The sequence below is a fragment of the Hylobates moloch genome, unplaced genomic scaffold, assembly GCF_009828535.3.
Source record: "Hylobates moloch isolate HMO894 unplaced genomic scaffold, HMol_V3 SCAFFOLD_18, whole genome shotgun sequence".
In the NCBI taxonomy this organism is placed as follows: Eukaryota; Metazoa; Chordata; class Mammalia; order Primates; family Hylobatidae; genus Hylobates; species Hylobates moloch.
Window position 1 is genome coordinate 78,438,619 of NW_026652293.1, and position 26,587 is coordinate 78,465,205.

A 26,587-nucleotide genomic window follows, 5' to 3' on the forward strand; every position below is an offset into this window, starting at 1 on the left:
CCGATGTTCTCACTTATAAGTGGGAACTAAACATTGGGTATTCATGGATATAAAGATGGCAATGACAGACACTGGCACTACTAGAGAGGGAGGTAGGGCAAGGGGTGAAAAACTGTTGGGTACCATGCTCCCTACCAGGGTGATGGGATTCATCACACCCCAAAGCTCACTATCATGCAATATACCCATGCAACACACCTGCACATGTGCCCCCTGAATCTAAAATAAAAGTTGAAATTATTTTAAAATCACAATTAGGTTACTAAAGTATTCTTTTAGCTTAATTCAAAAGGTAAATGAAATTATATTTCTTTTACCCTTATCCATTCTTAAGAATGGGATAGGGACTTTTATAATGAACTTAACTGTGAAATCATAATTTAGTTATTTATTGAATATAATTTAATAAAACCCTGTTAAAAGTAATTTATCATCTTAAGCCAAAAACCAAAATCAAACTTTTATGTGTTTGTATTCAACAGCCTAAACCTGAAAGCACCTGCTCATTTCAGACTTAAAGTACCTTCATTTAAAGTGAAACTAGTCATAACACTTTCAACTTCAATTTCAGAGGAGCATGTGTTAGAACAAAGAATGCTTATAGAAAATGTTAATTTAAGAATGGAAAATAATCTGTGTGGATGTCATCATGGACCAACGCTTCTACACACAAACCAAATGTTATTCAACAGTTTTAGCAATCTTTCTTGCCGAGTCCAAACATCAGCCAGACCACCTCCACTAAAGACTAATTATTCTGCTTTGATATGTGAGAAGAGATCTATTTACTATAGTTTTGATAGATTCTCTAAATATTTGTTTCCACAATTTATGAGAAATCTATAATGTCATAATTTTTTTGGACACTCACCATGTGAGCTCTACTTTTCCCTTCAGGAGACTCTAATCACAAATGGAAGAAGAAAATCCCTATTTATTAAGCATCATGTGCTGGGCACTGTTCTAGATAAATAATTTGTTACTTCAATCCTGAGAATGAAGCTTTATTACTGACCCCCTCCACACTGCGTAGCAGTAAGTGTAGCACTGAACAAATCATTTCCCAGTTTAAACCTTACATTTTCTTCCATAAAATAAATGAATACGTAACATTATCTGAGTTTTCTAAGATTCCAAAGATGGTGCAGACTACTTAGGTCTTGCTCAGTTTTGTAGTCCTTGGGTTTTGATTTTTGTTTTTACCTATTAGGCTTCATCTATTGCTTCCTAAATTGAATCACCCCATAAATGTTCCCTATCATCATAGCCATGGTCGTATATACAAAAAGTGAATGAAAGGCAAAGGAAACATCACGTTTCACTCATATGGCTCAACGAGTTGAGAAAAACTCACACTACGGCAACAGTGACTGAGGTAAAATTGAATGCACACTGAGTAAAATGTTTAATTTGTGATATCCCAAATCTAACTCAGGGGTTAGAATTGTGTGGGGTTTTAAAAATTGTTTTCTTTAAATGTTCTATGTATAGTATGTACAATAAAAACAGTAACATTTGTAAACATGTAGAAAAAAAAAAAAAAGAAAATCTGGCCACGCAGTTCCTTTGCTGAAACCCTTCAATAATGTCCCCCTGCCTGTCCTTCTCCCTTCCACAAATACTTAGTGGGCGCCTCCTATAGACCAGACAACGTTATGAAACCTTCAGCTAAACCAAGGTCTGTAATAAGGCCCCCATGGGGTTTGTCAGTCTGATCCCAACATATTCCCTCAACTTCGGGTCACATCTAAATTCTTTCGTCATCTATTGATGAGAACTGCTTCTTGCTCCTTGAACTCACCATTCTGTCCCTGGCCTCTGTGCCTCTGTCTACAATGCCTTTTCCAGCCTCATCCAACTCTAACTCCATGGATCCTTCCAGAGTTTAGCAGTCAGTCCTCTGGAAGCATTCCTTAACCACTCTCCACTCCCTCCCCTTTCTAATCGCTTGAGTGCTCCTGCTCTGAGTTTCTATAAGCCCTGTGCCCATTTACAACACTGTGCATCTTAATTCTATTATTGTTTTCTGTTCTCTATCAGTTTGCTCAACTATACCTTGAACTCTTGAAGTCAGGGCTGGGTCTTCATAATCTTTGTATTAGAGAAGGTTTCTAAAACTGCTACCCAACTCCTGACATCCAGTAAACATGCAGTGAATTTGTTTAATGGTTTAGCAAATAAGATGACTAAGAGAAGAAACAGACTGTCTTAATCCCAAAAGACATCAGATTAAGACTGACATTAGGGATACTAATTCATTCAACTTGTGTCAATCACATTTCTCCCAGTTGATATGGCGCCAGAGAACGCTGGCAGCCAATGGCATTATTTGTAACAGCTACAAGTTATTTTAACCAGGAACTCCCATAAGATTGCTTTGGCCTACCCAGCTTTCCTCCTTGATCCATGTTTTATAAAACTATCAGACCAAATAAATTTCATATTTAAGATAATTTTGAAAAGGTAGCCATCAGCAATCCAGTCACGTGCACCATGACTTAAATGATATTACACATCTCTCTCTGTAGGAGGTGGCTGAATGAGGAGACAAAAATCCAAAGTCATATAAAAAAAAAAAGACCCAATAACTCAGCATTACAATGGAGAGCCTTAAACAGCAAAGTATTATAAATGTTGCTGGTTTGCAAGGAAACTGTCCAAAGAGGGTCCAAAGGATGGATTTATATAGAGAGAAACAAAGGGTAAGAAATTTCCATGACAACTTCTGTTACGATAGACCTTGTGCAATTTTCTAGCTCCCTTGTGTGAGGTTTGAAATGCTCCCATCTTAAACTGGCAGTAGACTGGCTTTCATATTCCCTTCCTTTCAGGAGCCATGGGATACCCCTGAGGACTGCCAGTCATTTATAAGTGTCTGAGATTCTATTCTAGGGTTTTTTTTTTTTTTTGAGACAGAGTTTCACTCTTGTTGCCCAGGCTGGAGTGCAATGGTGCGATCTCAGCTCACTGCAACTTCTGCCTCCCGGGTTCAAGTGGATTCTCGTGCCTCAGCCTCCTGAGTAGCTGGGATTACAGGCACCTGCCACCACAACCTGGCTAATTTTTTGTATTTTTAGTAGGGACGGGGTTTCACCATGTTGGCCAGGCTGAACGCAAACTCCTGACCTCAAGTGATCCGCCTGCCTTGGCCTCCCAAAATGCTGGGATTACAGGCATGAGCCACGGCGTCCGGCCCTATTCCAGCTCTTATATTATCTTTAAGAAGTCTCATTAATTTACTCAACAAATGTAGATTGAGGAACTTCTGCCTCAGTTGCTGTTGAGTCTTCTATTGTGAAGCCTATATTCTGACACACAGATCCCAAACAGCTCATATTAAAACTGTGGGTGCCCTAATGAGCACTGAAGCCAAATGCAAAGTTCATGATATGAAATTACCAAAATGTCTAAATTTTTTTCCCAAGGAATTTTAACTTTAAAAAAATTAATACATAATATTTATACATATTTATGGGATCCAGGTACTATTTTGTTACATGCATAGGATGTGTAATGATCAAGTCATGGTATTTAGGTTATTCATAACCTCATGTATTCATCATTTTTGTGTGTTTGGAACACAAGATGTCTAGATTTATTCCTTCATTAATTTAAAGCTAATTTTGTACAATAAATAGGAATTACCCTGCTTAATCAATGCCTCAAAATGTCTTTTCTCATGGCTCTCCCTCTCCCCTACCTCTGCTCCAAGGGGTCAGTTTGAAAGGCACAGGATATATTTTAGTTGTTGGGGGATGGCTACAGGCATTAGTTAAGCACACGCCAAGGACACAAGTCTTCTCCAATGATGCAACAATCCCACACAATGAAGAGCTGTCCCATTCAAAATGGCAATAGTGTCCCCACAAGAAATACTGCTGGTCACTAGAGTAAGCTCAGTATAATAGAGAGTCAATTCAACAAAAAGTTATCAAATGCCTCCTGGGTGCAAAGCAAAGTGCTAAGAGATACAGAAATAAGACCCAATAGTCTGTCCTCATAAAGCTCATAAATAGAGAGGTCTCCAAAAGAGCCATAATACATGCCAAAGATGTATTAATAACCACTATAAGGGAGAACTCAAAGGAAAAGAACTTCTTCTAATATGGGAAATCAGGGAAAGAGTTACACAAGAGATGTGATTGAAAGGGTATCTTCGTCCATTTTCTGTTGTTTTAACAGAATACCACAGACTGGGTAATTTATAAATACATTTCTCACAATTCTGGAGGCTGGGAAGCATGATGCCAAGAGCATGGCACCTGCATCTGGGGAGGGCCTTCTTGCTGCCTGATAACATGGCAGAGGGCATCACAGAAGGAAGTGGCAGGAGTGTCCTCTTCTTATAAAGCCACCAATCTCATCATGGGATTCCCATCCTGATAACCTTATCTAATCTGAATTACTTCCCAAAGACTCCACCTCCACAAACCATCAGCAAGAATTTGGGGATAAAGTTTTCAACAGATGGAATCTGGGGGACACATTTAAATCATAACAAACGGCCTTGAAGGGCATATAACATTAAGACAAAGAGATATAGTGGACAGAGAGGACAATGAATCAGGGGAAACGTTCAGCAAGACCTACAGAATGGAATGGAGAAATGTTTATTCTCTGAAACTGGTATATATGAAGGACTTGTGGGGAGAACCTTGTTTCTGTTGAGCGGATGCCTTGCTAAGCACCACAGGGGAAAATATGAGTCTGAAGGGCTTTGCACTGAGTGGCAATGTCTCGTATTTGGCACGAGGAAGGATTTGCTTGTTGCTCCAGAGACGGAAAGAGAAAGATGTGAAGAAGTGAAAGCAGCACCTAAAGACAAGGTGTTTTATTCAACTAAGTGAAAAGCAACCACGGGAGAATGACTGGCAGCCGAGCCTAGGAAAATATAAGAAACTGTCTTTGTTGTTTCTGAAAATTCCAGCCAATTCTAATTGCTTCTGTCAAGTTACTTGGTTTGTTTTTTAATTTGCAAAATCATCAGCATCCTCGACAACAGCAGCAGCCACTCTTCAGCCCCCAAATGAATATTGCTGGAAATAGATAGTGGTTTCATCTCTTACCTGCCTTGAAGTCCTTTGTGGCCCCAGGAAAAAAGAGAAAAAACTACATTCTCCATCTCACTAACAAATATCCCAGTATATTCCATACACTGTTCCTAAAATCTGGAAATTTAGCAAGTAGTTGTATAAGAAGTGGTTCATTCCACTGAAAATCAGTTTGGGGAGAATCCTGTCAAAGCCAAATCCCTGTCTACATAAAATATGGTACCTCTGCGTTGAGGTTTTATTGGCTGAGTGCTGCATAAATGCAATAAAAGCTTTCAATACTGTTTTCCTTGCAATAAATATCCACTTTAGCAAATTGGAAAGGAGAAGGAAACGGGGTTCTGGAAAGTATAAATATCTGTAACTCAGAACTCAGCATGGGTAGTCACTGTGCAAACCAGCGCAGGCTTAGGTTCAGAGCCCTAGAGCAGCCCATTTGCAGCTGCCTTGTGAGAAGGTTCTTCACCAAAAGAGGCTGGCTGGACAGTCTGTCAAACTGGAGGGGTCAAGGCCAGTTCACTGCGGGAGGTCATCCTCCCTGTCCTCTATTCCCTTTGCATCTTTGCTGAAATGATCACCCAGAGATGCTGATAGGTTTGTCAAGTCCCAGTGTCAGCCTGAGACAGTATAAGCTGTTTGCTTTACTAGCACAAAGTAAACATGCATAATTTCCTTCAATGTAACCAGCGGCCTTTCAAGTAAAAATGTCTTGGGGATCCCACTCACAAGCTGGGATGCCCCCCCCCCGCCCACGGAAGGATACGAGAGGCTGCTCAGCTGTTGCCACTGCGGAGATTTAATGACTTCCCGGTGTGTGCATAAAACACACACCCTCTGTCACACACAAACTCCTCTCTCTCTCTCACACACATAGGACAGGAACTGTCATCATCCAGAAATATGGTGACCTCTCCCCTAAAAAATTAGCCCATTTGTAATTTGGGAGAAGAAAGGATAGGTTGCTGGGGAGAGGTGACTGTACTACGAATACTCTCACTGGCAGAAGGACAATGAAAAGTTGTGCCCTCAGGCACAATCAGTTTTAGGGACGGGCCGAGCTGAGAGGGTCTTTGATAGGAAAGAAGGCCAGGCTGGGAAGCATGAGTTTCCTTACCTCCTCTCCCACCTCGATGTCTCGGACTGCTCGCAGCAAGAGGTGGGGCCCATTAAACACAATCGAACAGTTGGGGTCACAGCTGTGATTGAGCAAAGAGATACTGTAAAAAAAAAAAGGGGGGAAGACTGTCAACTAAATTTAACAAATGCAGTGGGTAAAAGACACCTTCCTTTGGGGGGCAGCAGCAGGTAGGGTTGACAGGACACCAGGGATTCAGTACTTGGGTGCCTTCACAGGAATGTCACTAGCACACGTCCCATGAAGTGCAATACTCCCCAAGATGCAGGCTAATTAGGGAATTCTATCATTTAATAATAAAAAAAATTTCCTGAGTCCTTTTTGGGGATTGGGGCATAGTTGACTGATTAGATAACAGTCAATAAGGCAACCCAACATGAAGGTCAGAAAGAAACCGACTCAGAAAGAAATACTTAGAGAGCTGGGTGCAGTGGCTCACGCCTGTAATCCTAGGACTTTGGGAAGCCGAGGTGGGTGGATCATTTGAGGCCAGCAGTTTGAGACCAGCCTGATTAATATGGTGAAACCCTGTCCCTATTAAAAATACAAAAAAATTAGCTGGGTGTGGGTGTGGTGGCACATGCCTGTAGTCCTAGCTACTCGGGAGGTGGAGGCAGGAGAATCACTTGAACCCGGGAGGTGGAGGTTGCAGTGACCACTGCACTCCAGCCTGGGTGACAGACTGAGACTCCATCTCAAAAAAAATAAATAAATAAAATACTCAGACATAATGGGATGCAGCAGCCAAGACACCACTGACCCTTCCCATAGGATCTCATTGGTTGAGCTCCTTTGGAGAAATGGCTGCCTTTGCTAGAACATCCACATTGAAAAATAATTAGGAGTATTTGCTCTTAAATAGAGAGCTGATGTTATTTTGCCAACTACAACCTGATGCATCCTGGGCCACGGTCCAGTCATTTTATTACATTGGAGGGACATTTCTTGCCATCTGGGAAACAAAATGGATTTAAGCTGCTATCAGGAATTGGTACTAATTAGAATGAGCACTTACCATGTAGAAACACCTTCCTGCACTTGAGCATGTTCATCACATTTAATCCTCACAACAATCTTATGAGGATCATTTACAGGTAAGGGGACTGTTACACATAAATTAAATGACTTGCTCAAGGACATACAACTAGTAAGTGGTGATGGAATTTGGACCAGGTGGCCTGAACTCAGAGCTCATGCTTTGAATCATCCTATGTTACTGCCTTTGGAGAACCACCTACCAGTAGACCTGACCTACGGTTAATCACAATTGTGAGAAATAAGAAAAAAGGCTGAATTCTTAGATTCGCAATTATTAGAAAGTCTAAATTTGTATTTGGACTCTTATGGCATAAAAACAGGATGAAACTGGGCGTGCCTATAGGGCTTGTGGAAAGACAGTTTCATAGCTCATTGGTAAGAGTCAGCTCAGCAACAGCTGGAGAGAGCATTCAGGGGCCAAAGCCTGAGAGTTGTCTTGCCTCCTTGAGTGAAAGGGCTCACAGTATGCCAACTCAAAAGACAAAATGAACCCAACTGATACGTACGGCAAATCTGGTGAAATAATCACGTGCTTCAGCTCAGGAAATTGGGGAATAACCAAAAATCAGCCTGATGTTAATAATTAGCACCCACCATCCTCAACTTCTTCACCCAAAGTCCCCCTGAGAACAAGAATTTAGTTCTGAGATCTGCCCCTTTGTTAATATCACAGCATATAATGTGGGGTTATAAAATTGTTTTCTTTAAATTTAACATTTTCCTTTTTTTTTTTGGTAATTTATTGCTAAGTTTTAAGCTTGGCTCTTGAACAAGCTGCTGCAACTGCCTTTCTAACTACCTCCAAAGGGCTGGGGATTTGGGTGGGAATGAAAGTGTGTCTTCCAGTAAATGAAGTACCATACACCATACCTAGGATATAGGCCAACACCAACTTCCTGCATCTCTGCATTACAGATGGTAAAAGAGTTGCAGATCACCTGTAAAAACAAGGGGGAAAACCATCAGTATTACTAGAGTCACTTAAGAAACTTCATAGCCAAGAGAATAAAAATTTTCAAACTCAAATGTAGGAGCATCTTAGTAGTTGCTTAAGAAAGATCCAAGCCAATCGTGGATGCTCTTTGATTTACAACAGAATTTATCTGGGATATACTCCCCCCAACAACATCAGGTGGTTAAGTGCAGAAATACCAACCTCCTGGGGAAAAAGAACAGACTTAAGCCAGCACAGGAACCATTAATTTCAGTCTCATTATCCACTACCCCAAAGTTACAGTTACATGAAATGTTCAAAATCCAGAATACACAATAAGCTATTTACTGAAAACTAGACTCCTGCTGTACCATGATTTTTTCACTCAAACTGCATGCAGTTTCCAAATGCCACTGTGTATCTGCTGAGGAATAGCAACTTGTCTCTTACTCCTACAAAAGGCGAAGTATCCCTTGAGTGAGCTTGTAATGTGATGAACGTTGGTGAAGACCACAAGGAGCACTGGAGGTCATTTAGTCCCGCCACGGCATTTACCAGGAGTCCATCACTGGGTATATGGCACAGTCCTATGTCTTATGCGGGGATGGAGCAGAAGCAGTAAAAAATGCAATCACTGTGCTCAAGGAACTTAAAAACCTCATTTGTGAAATAAGGTTGATGTATGAGGTCACACAGAACCATGGAAAGAGCACTGGACCAGAATCAGGAAATCTAGATCCTGGCTAAATTCACTGCTTCAGACAGGTGCGAGGAAAAGAGCAGTGAAGAAAAACACAAAACAAAACAAGAGTTCCTGCCTCCGTGGAGCTCAAGTTCTAGTTGAATACACAGATTTTTTTTTAAACCCAATGATAGAAAAATGTCACATGTAGATAAATGTCAAGGAGAGAAACAAGGTCCTTGCAGAGAAAAAAAAGTTGTCAAGAAAGCTCTTTAGGATGAGTTGACATTTAAGCAATGACCTGAAGGGACTGCTGAAATGAACGTGTGTATTTATAGGCGCTAACGGCTCATATCAGGAGAAAGAGCAAGTGCAAAGGCCCTAAGCTAGGAATGCCCGTGGTCACAGAGGAACAGCAAAGAGGCTAGTGTGACCAAAGCAGAGCAGGAAAGTAGGGGGGCAAAACACGAGCTCAAAGAGGGAGGGAAGATCACTTATGGCCCTACTATAAATTTAGGATGAAACATGACAAAGGCCATCAAAAAACAAAAGAAGGAGAAGAGGCTAAACATTTGAGATGAACCAGAGACTACAAATGGATGCTGACTTGTTACGAAGTTTCTGTAAAGGAAAAGGTGATGGCGAATTTCTCAAATCAGGTTTACATGAAGGAACAGGAAGTATGAAAACGCGCTGAGTCCTTTGAGACCTTCCACTGCGCCAAACAGCTCTCACATGAAATCTCGTGCACTCTAGCACGATTTGGCTTTTTCCCTCTAAATATATAAAATTGCAGTTTCAAATCAGGAGCAAAATTGTACATATATATTTGTAAACAAATACTAAATTGCCTTAAGGACATCTGTTTTGCATTAAGCAGCAACAGTATATTGTCTATATATACTTATGTATAAATTGGATGGTAAAAATATAGGACAGAAAGTCCTACGTTTAATTTTTGAAATTTTAAACATTTTTAAATGTGTGTAATTTGGGAAGGGCACAAGTGTTAACAAATATTTTCAAGTATAATGAGAACTTTAGTTGAAATAATCCACCAACAAAAAAACCAGGTCAGACACATCTGTTAACTTCTGAGTGAAACCAGCATGGTATTTTCCTGAACTAGGAAGCAAATTAACGGTTTTTTTCAAAATAGGAAAAATCTTTATCAGTTTTATTCCATCGGTTTATTCCATGGATTCTGATGGAATGTTTAAGAAGGAAAAGCCAACAACAGGAAATGTCAGCTTGCTTGTCTCTTCCACTGGGACACTCTTCCTGATTTCCTGAGATGACTTCCCCCTTTAGCAGCATTTATTACACTGGATCATTATTTGCCCATTTACTTGCCATCATACACAACTGGATCGTAAAACACTTGGAAGGCAGACATAGTGTTTCATTCATCACTCTAGTCCTGTACCTGGCTCAAAGCCTGGCAAACAGAAGACACTAATAAATGTATTTCCCTTTTTTAGAGACAAGGTCTTACTCTGTCACCCAGGCTGGAGTGCAGTGGTGCAATCTTGGCTCACTGCAGCCTCTAACTCTGGAGCTCAAGCAATCCGCCCTCATAGCCTCCGGGGTAACTGGGACTACAGGCTGGCACCACCATCTCTGACTAATTTTTTAAAACTTTTTGCAGAGACAGGAGTCTTGCTATATTGCCCAGGCTGATCTTGAACTCCTGGCCTCAAGTGGGTAGGCCTCCCAAAATGCTGAGATTACAGGAGTGAGCCATAGCTCCTGGATTTCATCTATATTAGTCTGAGTGTTATGTGTTAGTCTTTCTGGGCTAGTAAATAGAAGGTTTAGTTTTTTGCTTACTCTTTTATTTAAAATACTGTTTCCATTCAGCACTATCTCAATTAACAACCTGACAGGAAATATTTTTGACATACACAACCGATAGCGACAGTGGATATGCAGAAACTCTCAGGCTTTTTTTTTAAATGCAAGAATAGGTAGATAATATGTCCATGCATGCTCAATAATTTGAAAGGAATTGCTCTTTATGCCAAGAATTAAAAGAATGGAAATAAAGCCCAGAAATAAAAGTTTAAACATTTTTCAAAGTACTGTCTTTGTGAAAACAGTTTTCTTAGGGAATTGCACAGGTTAAAACAATTAATGAATGCATACTTCACAAAAAGATAACATTTAGAAAAAAATTAATGGTACTACTTCAATAAAAAATAAATGCAACTGGGTAATAAATTCTTTCTAAAAATTAAGCTTGAGTATTACTTTAGAAATTTTTACTGTCTTAAAACTAAAACACATATTTAAATTGTTTTATTATTGAATGCAAAGTTATATTTACTTTTTGTAATTTTTCCTTTAAACTAATTGAAAGCCTTCATATACAATATTATAGTTTTTCTAGATGACAAAAATCTAGTGAGTTGTCACTGAGCCTCTGTATTTTATAAAAACAACTACAGTGAAACTTAAAATGTTCTGTGAACCAAATTCTTATGTCATTTGGTTCAGAGTCTAGGTCCAGAATCTGACATTTGTGTTCTGAGGTTAACAATTCCCCTGTAGATTAGACACAAATAGCAAAATCAATACCAACACACAAAGTGAATGCCTCAGAAACCTTATAAAATGAGTGTGTTATCATGTATTCAAATTTCACATTTTTCCTGAAATTCTTAGGACTAAAGGCTTTGTATTGTAGCAGCAGTTAAACTGAGATATTTGCAACACAAGAGAAAATCACTACTAAGCCATTACCTTGCAATGGTAAAAATCAGAACAGCCTTAAGAAAACTCACAACCAATCACAGCTGAGTAATTCTACACCCAATGCAAGAACCCAGCCACTTCCCAGCCCCCTCCCCCAATTACTGAATTCTACACAGCCTATTTCAAACAATACTTTCAATTTCCAAATATATATACAAATTTTAAAACACATTTAAAAAGAAGGGAATGCAGTTTCTGAACACAACTATACAGTGGTTTCCTCCAAGACCATCTGCATCTCCTTTAAAACTTTTCTGTCTAAAATGTTCAGTACAGTGTTTGGCACAGAAGACTTCAGGCACATCGAGTTTACTAATTAGAGGGACTAAATGTGAGTTTTCAAAACGGAGTTTAATGCACTTAGTTTTATTAAACTCTGGACAGAAAGACTGGAAGGAGGAAGAGTTGGCAGGTGTGAAAACTAAAAGCAGAGGTTTTCACACTACATAATTGCCTCCGCCCCCCGACCCCCCACTCCTAGAACTAATATTTCTCTAGCTTTAAAAGCACAATAAGAATTTTAATCAGGGTATATTTTTCTCTACCCACAGAATATGACAGGTTATTAAGTACAGATTTTTTTCCAGAATCTTCTCATAAACCTTAAGAGATTAAAAATTGTCTCTCCCAATCCCTCCTTATCTGTATGGCAAATATTTATCCATCTTTCAGGACCCAATTCAGGCCTTGCCTGTCCCATTCCCTCTTTTGGTCGCACCAGAACAGCGGGAGGGAACCAGGCTGGTGAGGGAGGTGAGCTCAGGAGAGGAGAGTCTGTACTTCTCAAATGATGATTCGCAAATCCCAGAATCCCCAAAGTGTTTCCAGAAGGTTTACGAGAGTACAGGTGATTTCGGCATCTGTTTCAATTTCAATTTAAAAAAAAAATCCATAATGGAAACAATGACCACACTACATTTCCCTTTGCCAGGAAGGTGCTGGAGGGTCTCATGTTTTACCAAGGAGCATGCTTTAAGGTTGCAGGGGCGAAGGTCCACGCTCACAACTTAGTCACTAAGCTGCATCTTCACCACACTGCTAGTCTTGCGACAGTTTGACATTATAGTTTTCCACTGTTTCTTAGTCACGTTATTTCATTTGCAAACCTAATGGACCCCTGATTAAAGACAGAAACATGTAGGAGATACGACCCCCAAAGCACAATGTAGACAAATGGGAATGCATCAAACTAAAAAGCTTCTGCATAGCACAGGAAATGGTCAAGAAAGAGACAACCCACAGAGTGGGAGAAAATATTTGTAAACCATACAACGGATAAGAGGTTAATACCTAAAATATATAAGGAACTCAAGCAACACAATATCAAGAAAACAAATAACCCAATTTCAAAATGGGCAAAGGATTTGAGTAGACATTTCTCAAAAGAAGACATACAAATGGTCAAAAGATTCATGAGAAAATGCTCAATATCACCAAATGCTCAATCATTAGGAAAATACAAAATAAAATCACTAGGAGGTATCACCTCATGCCTGTTTCATCAAAAAGACGAAAGATAAACGTTGGTGAGGATGTGGAGAAAAGGGAATTCCTGCACACTGGTGAAGTCTACATTGGTCCAGCCATTATGAAAAACTGTACAGATGTTATGTGAAAGCTTCAAAATAGAATTGCCATATAATCAAGCAATCCCATTTCCGAATATACATCCGAACTAACTAAGAGATCTGTGTGCTCCCACTCTCATGTACATTGCAGCATTTTTCACATTAGCCAAGATACGGAATTAACCTAAGTATCCATCAACAAATGGATCAAGAAAATGAAGTATAGATACACAAATGGAGTACTATTCAGCCCTGAAAAAGAAGGAAATTCTGTCACTTGCAACAACATGGATGAGCCTGGAGGACAGTATGTTAAGTGAACTAAGCCAGGTGCAAAAAGACAATCCATGACCTCACTTATATGTGGAATATTAAAGTCAAACTCATAGTAATAGAGTATAATGGTGGTTACCAGAGGCATGGGCTGGGGAGAGAAATGGGGAGATGTTGGTCAAAGGGTGCAAAGTTTCACCTTCTTCACAGGAGGAATAAGTTCTTGAGATCAGCACAGCATGATGACTACAGTTAATAGTAAATTGTATATATATTTCAAAGTTTCCGAGAAAAAATTTCAAATGCCTCACCATAAAAAATGACATGAGGTAAGGGATATGCTAAATTAGCTTGATTTAATCATTCCACCTTGTATATACATTTACCAAAAATTCACATTGTACTCTAAATATATACAATTGTTATTTGTTAATTAAAATTTTAAATAATTTAATGACAGAAAGCAAGGATGTTGAAAAACAAGGGAAAATACATAAAATGATAATTCTATAAATTCGTCTCAAGATGCTTTATATCATGACTTACCAGGTTGAAATTCTTATAGAGCACCTCAAGACATCTCTAATATTTGAAAAAATGTTAGAAGCAGAACATACATTGAATACGTAATCTTATTTTTTTTGCAGATGGCGTGAAGACCACGAAAGTCCCCAGTGTGTGATTTGGAATGTGCTTGCACTTTGCTACCTAAAACCTTTCTTGTCTTATAATCGAGAAAAAGAACATAGAAGTCATGAAACATAATCCAGCTGGTTTCTTAAAGAGTAAATTATAAGAATGTTAAGCATCAGGTCATGAAAGCAATATGCAACCTAAGGCCCAAAGCAATAATATTTCATTTAAAAATTTGTGTTGATTAAGGCCAGGCGCGGTGGCTCACTCCTGTAATCCCAGTACTTTCGGAGGCCAAGGCAAGTGGACTGATTGAGCCCAGAAGTTTGAGACCAGCTTGGGCAACATGGCAAAACCTCGTCTCTATAAAAAATACAAAAATTAGCTGGGCATGGTGCCATGCACCTGTAGGTCCAGCTACTCAGGAGGCTGAGGCGGCTGTGAGCCATGATCACACCACTGCACTCCAATGACTGTCCCTCCCCGCCACAAAAAAAAAAATTGTGGTAATAATGTTTTTACGAAACTAATTTACAGCAAGTTAAACCATGCAATATCACATGATAAATGAGAAAACTAAAAATTTGTCTTTATATGCTATGATTATTAAAGATTTTACAAATTCACTTTATAATACAAGTCAAATGAAAAATAAAATAGTATTATTTAATAAAACTCTTTTTTTTTTTTTTTTTTTTTTTTTTTTTTTGAGACGGAGTCTCGCTCTGTCACCCAGGCTGGAGTGCAGTGGCGCGATCCCGGCTTACTGCAAGCTCCGCCTCCCAGGTTCACGCCATTCTCCTGCCTCAGCCTCCCAAGTAGCTGGGATTACAGGCGCCCGCCACGGCTAATTTTTTTGTATTTTTAGTAGAGACGGGGTTTCACCGTGGTCTCAATCTCCTGACCTCGTGATCCACCTGCCTCGGCCTCCCAAAGTGCTGGGATTACAAGCGTGAGCCACCACGCCCGGCCTAAGAAAACTCTTTATCCCACCACACATGACAATATATTTGGGAATTTGTCTTTCTAGACTGCGATACATCCAACTGTTTTCACAACTGCAGTGGTGTCTGTCCCATTTCAAGCTCTGGCCACAAATAAGTCTGCAGTACACACTAGACACACAAAATCCTTAATAATCACTTGTCAAGGCTAAAATCAATATCAAGGCCAGTATCATAAGGAATGGCAATCATAAAATTGTGCTTTCTATTTTATATCTTTCCCACAGTCAAACTGCCAAATGTTAGCAAATGAAGCCCCTTTAGATAACATGCTTGCTTTCTAAAATCCAGAGATTTTCATTTTCTAAAAGCTTTACTCACAACAGAACTTATAAAGAACTATCCTTGCTAATAGCAAAATAGTCACAAATTTGTCCACTGTTCCTTCCCTGAGGCTCTTACCTGGCATTTCACCTCCTTAAAGCCATCTGATGAAACGAGCACTTACCACAGATGTCTGTCAAATACATGTAGAAGCATAAAGCTCTGACACATCATTTCATTGTTTCATTTTCCTCCCACATCCTGAGGCTCAGAAATTCTTAAATAATTTATCACAAGACATCTTTATAGGTTTCCATAGCTCTGCGGTCACACCTGTTCCGCTACCAATTTCATTTAGATGTGCTCCTACCCAAAAAGTTTATCACAATGAACTAAACTTTCTCCCATGTATCACACTTAAGGATTCTTTTGTTCAGCTTAAATCTTCAAAAACATTCTCTTCTATGATACTCTAGTTTCATTATTCTCCTTCCAAGTAAGTGGTGTAGAAATCTACCCCCAGCAGTACCAGAACTCTTCACTGTAATCTTAGTCCCAGTAGTAAATTCCTAAATCAAGTATGCTAGGTGCTGCATAGCACCTGACTGAAGTTGAATTACATATGGCAGCATGTGGCTCAAATTATCTGTTTTTCCATCAAATTAATGGAGAAAAGAAAACTACAGAAAAATGTTAACACGTGAAAGGTAAGACTGCACACTAATGAACTGCTTAATGTAATCCCCAAATGAAAGATACAGTGTGTGCTGAGGTTCCTTTCACTATGTAGAAATTAAGGTGAATATTCTCTCCGGGTGAACTTTTGGCAGGCAAGGGTCTGTCATACCGATGATGCCTGATATCTCAGGGAGTGAAACCCAGAAGCAGGTATTTCACATGACAGCAGGTGAAGTGTGCATGACTCGTGTACAAGCTGTGCGGGCCCGCATGATGGTATTTTGGGGACCAGTGTGTGGCTGTTTCTGGCAGCCAATGGCAGTGTAGATGGGGAGCACCTCGGTGGGCCAGTCCTTCTTTGGTTGCCCAAGCATGCCTGATCCCTGGACACTGCCCCATAACCTAGTGGGCAGGAGCCAGGGAAGAACAAACACGGATCAGATGAGAGAGTCACAACTTCAATTATGCCGTCCAGAGGCATCAAGAAATCAGTCTCTGAGGTCAGACAGCCCCTCTTTTGATCTCTCCAGGTATGCTCCTTTATTTTTGGAAATATAGAAAGAAATAAAAGAGGAAATTCATCATGGCTTCATTCCCACCCCTACACTGTTCCTTTGTATAGAAGTAGCTCATAATTCTTCCCCCTCCTCTTCCAGACACTTTTATAGATGGCCAGATACATAAATCAGACTGGTGGGATTTCAATGCGAGGATATCATTTGATCATTTGTCTTCTCTTCTGGTACCATTTTTAACTAGTCACTATCATGAATACATAAATAGTACCATTCCCAGCCTCCTTCCTGAGCAGATTCCTGAGTTGGTAAGAAGCTGAAACACCAGCACACCGCCCTACACCGCTTCAGTGAGTTCCTGCAGCAATTTGCAAGGAAGGTTCCCCTTTCCTGACTCAAGAGTTCATCAGAATGTGAAGAAAAGAGGAGTTCAAGACCAGCCTGGCCAACATGGTGAAACCCTGTCTCTACTAAAAATACAAAAATTAGCCGGGTGTGGTGGCCTGAGGCTATAGTCCCAGCTACTCAAGAGGGTGAGGCTACTCACCTGAACCTGGGAGGTGGAGGTTACAGTGAGCTGAGATCACACCACTGCGCTCCAGCCTCGGCGACAGAGCGAGACTCCGTCTCAACAAAACAAAACAAAACAAAAAAACAACAACAAAAAAAACAGAAAAAGAAAGGAACGTGAAGAAGAGATAATTTAGAAAAGTAGATTAAACATATTTTCTTTTGTAATGGACATTGCTGAAAATGCAATTTGACAAACTCTCCTTAGCTAGTTAGTGGGACCCTCTTGACTAAGAAAGCATTATAGAAGTATCGGTTCAAAGATAGACAGAGCCGGGCACGGTGGCTCACGCCTGTAATCCCAGCACTTTGGGAGGCTGAGGCGGGCAGATCACAAGTTCAGGAGATCGAGACCAGCCTGGCCAATATGGTGAAACCCCGTCTCTACTAAAATACAAAAAATTAGCTAGGCATGGTGATGGCAGGTGTCTGTAGTCCAAGCTACTCAGGAGGCTGAGGCAGGGGCATCACTTGAACCTGGGAGGCAGAGGTTGCAGTGAGCCAAGATCGTGCCACTGCACTCCAGCCTGACAACAGAGCAAGACTCCATCTCAGGAAAAAATAAATAAATAAATAAATAATAGCCAAACCCTGGCCTAGAGGAGACAGGCTGACTGTTGGGTCCAGATCTGGTTCCCATCAACTTTTCCAGTCTCTTCTCTAGTGTCTGCCTTCTCATGTTTTCCTCTCAGTCTTCCTGTCTTCACACCTTCACGTCTCTGCCAGGTGGAACAGTCCCCTGCTTAGAATGTTCTCCCCTCCTTCCTCTAGCTACTGAAATACCACTGGTCCCTTAAGAACAGGTTCCAAAGTCTTTTCCTGTGGGAGGCCTTCATGTCACTGAAAAAGAAGAAGAGAGAGGGACAGCTGCAATCACTGTGGCTCCAGTCAGTGCCAGGGAGACTGGGTGGTTTGGACTGGGAGGAATTCTCCACAGTGCAGCGTAGCGGCTATGGCAAACCATGGCCAGACTGTTTCTTTAGGTGGGTGGCAGATCCATGCCTCCTCACCTTTCCCCCTCAGGGAATTTCAGCAACTCCAGCCAGGGGTTTATGGACAGAACTCTGATCTCCCTGGGGCAGAGCACTGGGAGGAGGGGCAGCTATGGTCTCTATGTTCAGCGGACTTAGTCTTTCCTGCCTGCTGGCTCTGAAGAGTCCACGCAGTCCAGACAAGGGGGATTCCCCCCAGCACAGTGCACCTGCTCTGCCAAGGGGCAGCCGCATTGCTTCTTTAAGCAGGTCCCTCATCCTGTGCCTCCTGACTGGGTGAGACTTCCCAGCTGGGGTCACCAGATACCTCCGACAGGAGCATTCTAGCTGGCATCAGGTCAGTGCCTTTCTGGGAGGAAGCTCCCAGAGGAAGGGGCAGGCAGCCATCTTTGCTATTCTGCAGCCTCCACTGGTGATACCTCCAGGTGCAGGAAGCACCCAGGTGAATACGGTCTGGAGTGGACCCAGCAAACCACAGCAGCCCTATGGAAGAGGGTCTTGACTGTTAAAAAAAAAAAAAAAAAAACAGAAAGCACCACTACCACCAACATCACCATCAACAAAACAGACTCCACAAAAACCCCACCTAAAGGTCAACGGCCTCAAAGATCGAAGGTAGATAAGCCCACAAAGATGAGAAAGAATCGATGCAAAATTGCTGAAAACTCAAAAAGCCAGAGAGACTCTTCTCATTCAAATGACTGCAACATCTCTCCAGCAAGGGCACAGAACTAGGCAGAGTCTGGCCAGGCACGGTGGCTCACGCCTGTAATCCCAGCACTTTGGGAGGCTGAGGCGGGTGGATCACGAGGTCAGGAGATCGAGACCATCCTGGCTAACATGGTGAAACCCCGTCTCTACTAAAAATACAAAAAAAAAAAAATTAGCTGGGTGAGGTGACGGGTGCCTGTAGTCCCAGCTACTCGGGAGGCTGAGGCAGGAGAATGGCATGAACCCCAGGGGGCGGAGCCTGCAGTGAGCTGAGATCGCGCCACTGCACTCCAGCCTGGGCGATAGCAAGACTCCATCTCAAAAAAAAAAAAAAAAAAAGAAATGACAAAAGTAGGCTTCAGAAGGTGGGTAATAACGAACTTCACTGAGTTAAAGTAGTTTGTTCTAACCCAATGCAAAGAAGCTAAGAACCATGATAAGACACGACAAGAGCTATTAAGCAGAATAACCAGTTGAGAGAGGAACATAAATGACCTGATGGAGCTGAAAAACACAACATGAGAACTTCACAATGCAACCACATATTACAATAGCTGAACAGACCAAGTGGAGGAAAGAATTCAGAGCTTGAAGACTATCTTGCTGAAATAAGACAGGTAGACAAGATTCGAGAAAAAAGAATGAAAAGGAATGAACAAAACCTCCAAGAACTATTGGTTTATATAAAAAGACCAAATCTACAACTGATTGGGGTACCTGAAAGAGCTGGGGAGAACAAAACCGAGTTGGAAAACATACCTCAAGGTATCATCCAGGAGAAGTTGCCCAACCTAGCAAGACAGACCAACATTCAAACTCAAAAAATCCAGGGAACCCCAGGAAGATGCTCCATGAGAAGATCAACCCCAACACTCATAATCATCAGATCCTCCATGGTAGAAATGGAAGAAAAAATGTTACGGGCGGCCAGAGAGAAAGGCCAGGTCACGTACAAAGGGAAGCCCATCAGACTAACAGCAGATCTCTCAGTGGAAACCCTACAAGGTGGAAGAGATTAGGGATCAATATTCAACGTTTCTGCTTGTTTGTTTGTTTATTTTGAGACAGAGTCTCACTCTGTCGCCCAGGCTGGAGAGCAGTGGAACAATCTCGGCTCACTGCAACCTCTACCTCCCAGGTACAAGTGATACTCCTGCCTCAGCCTCCTGAGTAGCTGAGATTACAGGTGCATGCCACCATGCCCAGCTAATTTTCTTGTATTTTTAGTAGAGACAGGTTTTCGCCATGTTGGCCAGGCTGGTCTCCAACTCCTGACCTCAAGTGATCTGGCCGCCTCAGCCTCCCAAAGTGCTGGGATTACAGGTATAAGCTGCTGCACCCTGCCTCAATATCCTTAAAGAAAATAATTTCCAACCCAGAATTTCATAACTGGCCATACTAGGCTTCATAAGTGAAGGAGAAATGAAATCCTTTTCACACAAGCAAATGGTGAGGAAATGTGTCACCACCAGGCCTACCTTGCAAGAGCTCCTGAAGGATGCAGTAATTATGGAAAGGAAAAACTGTTAGCAGCCACTACAGAAACACACTGAAGTACACAGACCGATGACACTATGAAGCAGCTATATCAACAAGTCTGCAAAATAACCAGCTAGCATCATGACGACAAGATCAAATTCACACATAACAGTATTAACCTTAAATGTAAACGGGCTAAATGCCCCAATTAAAAGACACGGAATGGCAAGCTGGATAACGAGTCAATACCCATCAGTGTGCTGTATTCAAGAGACCCATCTCATGTGCAAAGACACATACAGGCTCAAAATAAAGGGATACAGGAAAATTTACCAAGCAAATGGAAAGCAGAAAAAAAGCAGGCATTGCAATCCTAGTTTTTAACAAAACAGACTTTAAACCAGCAAAGATCAAAAAAGACAAAGGAGGGCATTACATAATGGTAAAGGGTTCAATTAAACCAGAAGAGATAACTATCCTAACTATATATACACCCAATAAAGGAGCACCCAGATTCATAAAACAAGTTCTTCGAGACCTAAAAAGAGACTTAGATTCCCACACAATAATAATGGGAGACTTTAACACCCCACTGTCAACATCAGACAGATCATCAAGACAGAATATTAACAAAGCTATTCAGGATCTGAACTCAGCTCTGGATCAAGTGGATCTGACATATCTATAAAAATCTCTAACCCCCCAAAACAGAATATACATTCTTCTCTGTGCCACGTGGCACTTACTCTAAAATTGATCACTTCTAATTGTTTTACTAATTGGAAGTAAAACACTCCTCAGCAAATGCAAAATAACTAAAATCATAACCGTCTCTCAGACCACAGCACAATCAAATTAGAACTTAAGATTAAGAAATTCACTCAAAACCACACAACTACATGGAAACTGAACAATGTGCTCCTGAATGACTCCTGGGTAAATAATGAAATTGAGGCAGAAATGAAGAAGTGCTTTGAAACTAATGAGAACGAAGAAACTATGTACCAGAATCTCTGGGATAGAGCTAAAGTAGTGTTAAGAGGGAAATTTATGGTACTAAAAGCCCACATCAAAAAGCTAGAAAGACCTCAAATTGACATCCTAACATCACAACTCAAAGAACTAGAGACCCATGAGCAAACAAACCCCAAAGCTAGCAGAAGACAACAAATAACCAACATCAAAGAGGAACTGAGGACAGACACACACACACACACACACACACACACACATCTTCCAAAAAAAAAAAAAAAATCAACAAATACAGGGGCTGGGTTTGTTTTTGTTTTTGTTTTTTTTTAAATAAAATAGGCCATTAGCTAGACTTAAAAAGGGAGAAGAATCAAATTGACACAATGAAAAATGATAAAGGGGATATCACCACTGACCCCACAGATATACAACCAACCATCAGAGTACTACAAACACCTCTATGCACATAAACTAGAAAATCTAGAAGAAATGGATAAATTCCTGGAACATACATCCTCCCAAGACTAAAGCAGGAAGAAGTAGAATCTGAACAGATCAGTAACAAGTTCCAAAATTGAGGCAGTAATAGCCTACCAACAAAAAGCAGCCTAGGACCAGATTTATTGACAGCTGAATTCTACAAGAGGTACAAAGAGGAAGTGGTACCATTTCTTCTGAAAGTATTCCAAACAATTGAAAAGGAGGGACTCCTCGCTAACTCATTTTATGATGCCAGCATTATCCTGACACCAAAACCTGGCAGAGATACAACAAAAAAAGAAAACTTCAGGCCAATACTCCTGAACATCAATGTGAAAATCCTCAATAAAATACTGGTAAACCAAATCCAGCAGCACATCGAAAAACTTATACACCATGATCAAGTAGGCTCCATCCCAGGGATGCAAAGCTGGTTCAATATTTGCAAATCGGTAAATTTAATTCATCACATAAACAGAACCAGTGACAAAAACCACATGATTATCTCAATAGATGCAGACAACGTCTAAGAAAAGTCAACACCCCTTCATGTTAAAAACCCTCAATAAACTAGGTATTGAAGGAACATAAGTCAAAATAATAAGAGCCATATATGACAAACCCACAGCCAATGTCATACTGAATAGGCAAAAGCTGGAAGCATTCCTCTTGAAAACTGGCACAAGACAAGGATGCCCTCTCTCACCACTCCTATTCACTATAGTATTGGAAGTTCTGACCAAGGCACTCAGGCAAGTGAAAGAAATAAAGGGTACTCAAATAGGAAGAGAAGAAGTCAAATTGTCTTTGTTTGCAGATGACATGATCCTATATCTAGAAAACCCCATCGTCTAAGCCCAAAAGTTTCTTAAGCTGATGAGCAACTTCAGCAAAGTCTCGGGATTAAAAAAAAAAAATCAATGTGCAAAAATCACAAGCATTCCTATACACCAACAGACATGCAGAGAGCCAAAGCATGAATAAACTCCCACTCATAATTGCTACAAAGAGAATAAAATACCTAGGAATACAGCTAACAAGGAAAATAAAGAATCTCTTCAAGGAGAACGATAAGCCACCGCTCAAGGAAATCAGAGGACACAAATAAATGGGAAAATATTCCATGCTCATAGATAGGAGAAATCAATATTATGAAAATAGCCATACTGCCCAAAGTAATTTATAGATTCAATGCTCTTCCCATTAAACTACCATTGACATTATTCACAGAATTAGAAAAAACTATTTTAAAATCCATATGGAACCAAAAGAGAGCCTGTAGAGCCAAGACAATCCTAAGCAAAAAGAACAAAGCTGGAGGCATCATGCTACCAAACTTAAAACTACACTACAAGGCTACCATAACTAAAACAGCATGGTACTGGTACAAAAACAGACACACAGACTAATGGAACAGAATAGAGAACTCAGAAATAAGACTGCACATCTACCACCATCTGATCTTCGATAAACGTGACAAAAGCAATGGAGAAAGGATTCCCTATTTAAAAAATGGTGCTTGGGGAACTGGCTAGCCATGTGCAGAAAACTGAAACTGGACCCCTTCCTTACACCTTATACAAAAATTAACTCAAGATGGATTAAAGACTTAAATGTAAAACCCAAAACTATAAAAAACTCCAGAAGAAAATCTTGCCAATACCATTCAGGACATAGGCATAGGCAAAGATTTCATGAAGAAAACATGAAAAGCAATTGCAACAAAAGCAAAAATGGACACATGGGATCTAATTAAAGAGCTTTTACACAGCAAAAGAAACTGTCATCAGAGCAAACAGCCTATAGAATGGAAGAAAATTTTTTCAATCTATCCATCTAACAATGGTCTAATGTCCAGAGTCTACAAGGAACTTAAACAAACTTACAAGAATAAAACAAACAGCCCCGTTAAAAAAATGGGCAAAGGACATGAACAGACACTTCTCAAAAGAAGACATTTATGCCGCCAACAAACACGAAAAAAAGCTCAACATCACTGATCAGAGAAATGCAAATCAAAGCCACAATGAGCATCTCACCCAGTCAGAATGGTGATTAAAAAGTCAAGAAACAACAGATGCTGGCAAGGCTGCAAAGAGGAATACTTTTACACGGTTGGTGAGAATGTAAATTTGTTCAATCATTGTGCAAGAGTGTGGCAATTCCTCAAAGGCCTAGAACCAGAAATACCATTTGACCCAGCAATCTCATTACTGGGTATATACCCAAAGGAATATAAGTTATTCTACTATAAAGATACATGCATGTCTATTTTCATTGCAGCACTATTCACAATAGCAAAGACAAGGAATTAACTCAAATGTCCATCAATAATAGACTGGATAAAAAAATAATAGTACATATACACCATGGAATACTATTCAGTCATAAAAAGGAACAAGATGATGTTCTTTGCAGGGACATGGATGGAGCCGGAAGTCAATATCCTCAGCAAACTAATGCAGGAACAGAAACCCAAACACCGTATGTTCTCCCTTATAAGTCGGAGCTGAACATTGAGACGCATGGACACAGGGAGGAAAACAACATACACTGGGGCCTGTCAGGGGATTGCGGGGTGGAAGAACATCATCATAAATAGCTAATGCACGCTGGGATTAGATTAATACCTAGGTGATGGGGTGACAGCTGCAGCAAACCACCATGGCACATGTTTACCTATGGAACAAACCTGAACATCCTGTCCATGTGCCCCAGCAGTTAAATTTTAAAAAGGAAACAGCACAGCAATATTAAAAATAGTACTGCCTAAAATACCACAATTTAGGTTTTTTCTCTGAAGAGCCAGAAAGGAGATACAGGAAGAGCTGAATACAAGTGACAGAGAATCTGAACAGGAGGAGAGATGGTCTCAGAGTTGTTCCAAACCTGCTTGTCCTCAAAGCTCTCCTCCACCACATTCCTCCACCGCATGCGGAGGCCACCTGGAAAATCACACCACTCAACACATTGTTTTCTACCAAACACAGGTCTTCACACTAAACCCCAAATATGTTGTCCATGAGAGGAACATCTGACATTCCCATGCCACTAACATCTCGAAGCACTTCACCTCACCTCTTCCAGTTCTCCAATCCCCTCACAAAGAAGCTATGAGTACAGCATCTTCATGAAAGAAAAGATAAGAGAACTCAACAGACGCTTCTAAGGCTACATGGTCCTATTTTCCCACGCATCAACAAAATTTAGTTTGTCAAAATAACCTTAGCAGAAAACTCAGTTATGAAGGAAGTACATATAGGCAGATTGGGGGAGGGGGTTAAGCTAAAGGTCGGCTCTGAAACACAGTGTTGGACCCTAGACCCATGAGAAGGATAGATTTGTTCATTCATTAAGGGTCTATTATGTACCAAGCACAGTGCTAGGCACTAGGAAGAACAGAGGAAAAACTGTCGCTTTTAATCATGTTGCTATTATTTCACTGCCCAAGTAAAAAACAAAAATGTAAAAAACTCCTCATTTCTCTCTAATTTTGACAAATTTTAGCCTTCCTCAGCCAAAGATTATTTTCCCGACTATTGGCCATATTTCTTTGTAAGTCACTCTGTCAAAACACAAGTTGCAATAATGCAGGGCAGCGTCGAATCTGTCAGATCAATTTAGAAACAAATGAGTCTGCTGCTCTTCCGTGGCCCTGGGAGGCGGGCTGGCCTCCACGTACTCTCAGATCGTCCACAGGAAGAATTGCTGGGGATTACTGAAGACCAGCTGGGAAGCGTAAACTAAAATGGATGGCCTTTGAATTTCCACTCTCCTATCGTCTAACTACAGCCAGCCGCCATTCCCAAATTAATGCCACAGAGAGAGGGATATTCTCTCCTAATGCAGGCTGCAAAGATAAATCAGCTACAAAAGAGCAAGTAGCTAAAGGAAGAAAGAGAAAATGAAGCCTTGGCACTTTGTCGTGTGAATGTCACAGTATTTGCAGGAATTCATACATGGCACAACCAGAGACAGAATAGAAACGTAAGCTTCCCTCCTACCCCGGTCCTCCTCCATATCCCCCCAAAATGAACCCAAATGTCTCCTGTTTCATGAATGCCTTCTGCCATCCCATGTCACCATATTTTAAAACATCAGGGATTCAGTTGCTTTACGTAGGGTGAAATGTGTTAAATGTGCCTGCATTTCTAAACCATTGGCTAATGAGATTTTATTAGGAAAAGCCCAGAAATAAAGTACCAGAATTTACCAGAAAGCTATAAAATGGAGGGATTGTGAGGATTAAATGAGAAAATACATGTGGGCCTTGGAATGACTCAGGGCATACGGGAAGCTTAGTAAATGGTAGCAAGATCGTAATTATTACCATAGTTCGGTCAACTGTAAGACCCACTGAATAAACAGTCCACACCATTATGTTATGCACCACTAAGAAAAAACACTAACAATTAAGCTCTGTCAGCCTGTGTATTATAAATCAGACATCTCAGAATTAATGAAATACAGTAGTACCACTACATATACCTCTAGGTTTCCGGAAGTAAGTCACAGTGTACGTAACTAGTGACAAAGATTCTTTACTTGGCCAAACTTTATTCACGCCTCTGAATCTCCTGGGTCCATCTGTGTGGTTCCTCAGAATCCAGTTTTAGCAAAAGAACCCTGCCTAGCCCGTTTCGCCAGAACCTCGGTACTCAGAATCTTCATGTTCCTCATCCTCCACCACCCTCACCGTGGCCTGCCTTCAGCAAGAATCCAGTTAGGTAAGAGGGGCCTCAAGGTGACTGAGGAGACGCATCTGGAACTTGCTTCCTCCACAAAGAAGAACCAAAACAGCAGGACGGAATCACAACTGGAATACATCATCTAACAGGGAACACTGGAATTCAA

At 40.7% G+C, this 26,587-nt stretch overlaps 1 protein-coding gene across 2 annotated transcripts in view; it reads right to left on the minus strand.

Moving 5' to 3' along the window:
• SMYD3 (SET and MYND domain containing 3) overlaps positions 1-26,587 on the minus strand; it is a 739,205-nt gene that overhangs the window by 175,156 nt on the left and 537,462 nt on the right. For both annotated transcript variants that reach the window (XM_058430809.1, XM_032137675.2), the window contains 2 exons: positions 8,095-8,162; positions 6,166-6,268 (listed from right to left, as the gene is read on the minus strand). In XM_058430809.1, the coding sequence (XP_058286792.1) occupies positions 6,166-6,268; positions 8,095-8,126 (135 nt within the window). In that variant the 5' untranslated portion in view covers positions 8,127-8,162. The remainder of the gene's footprint in view (positions 1-6,165; positions 6,269-8,094; positions 8,163-26,587) is intronic.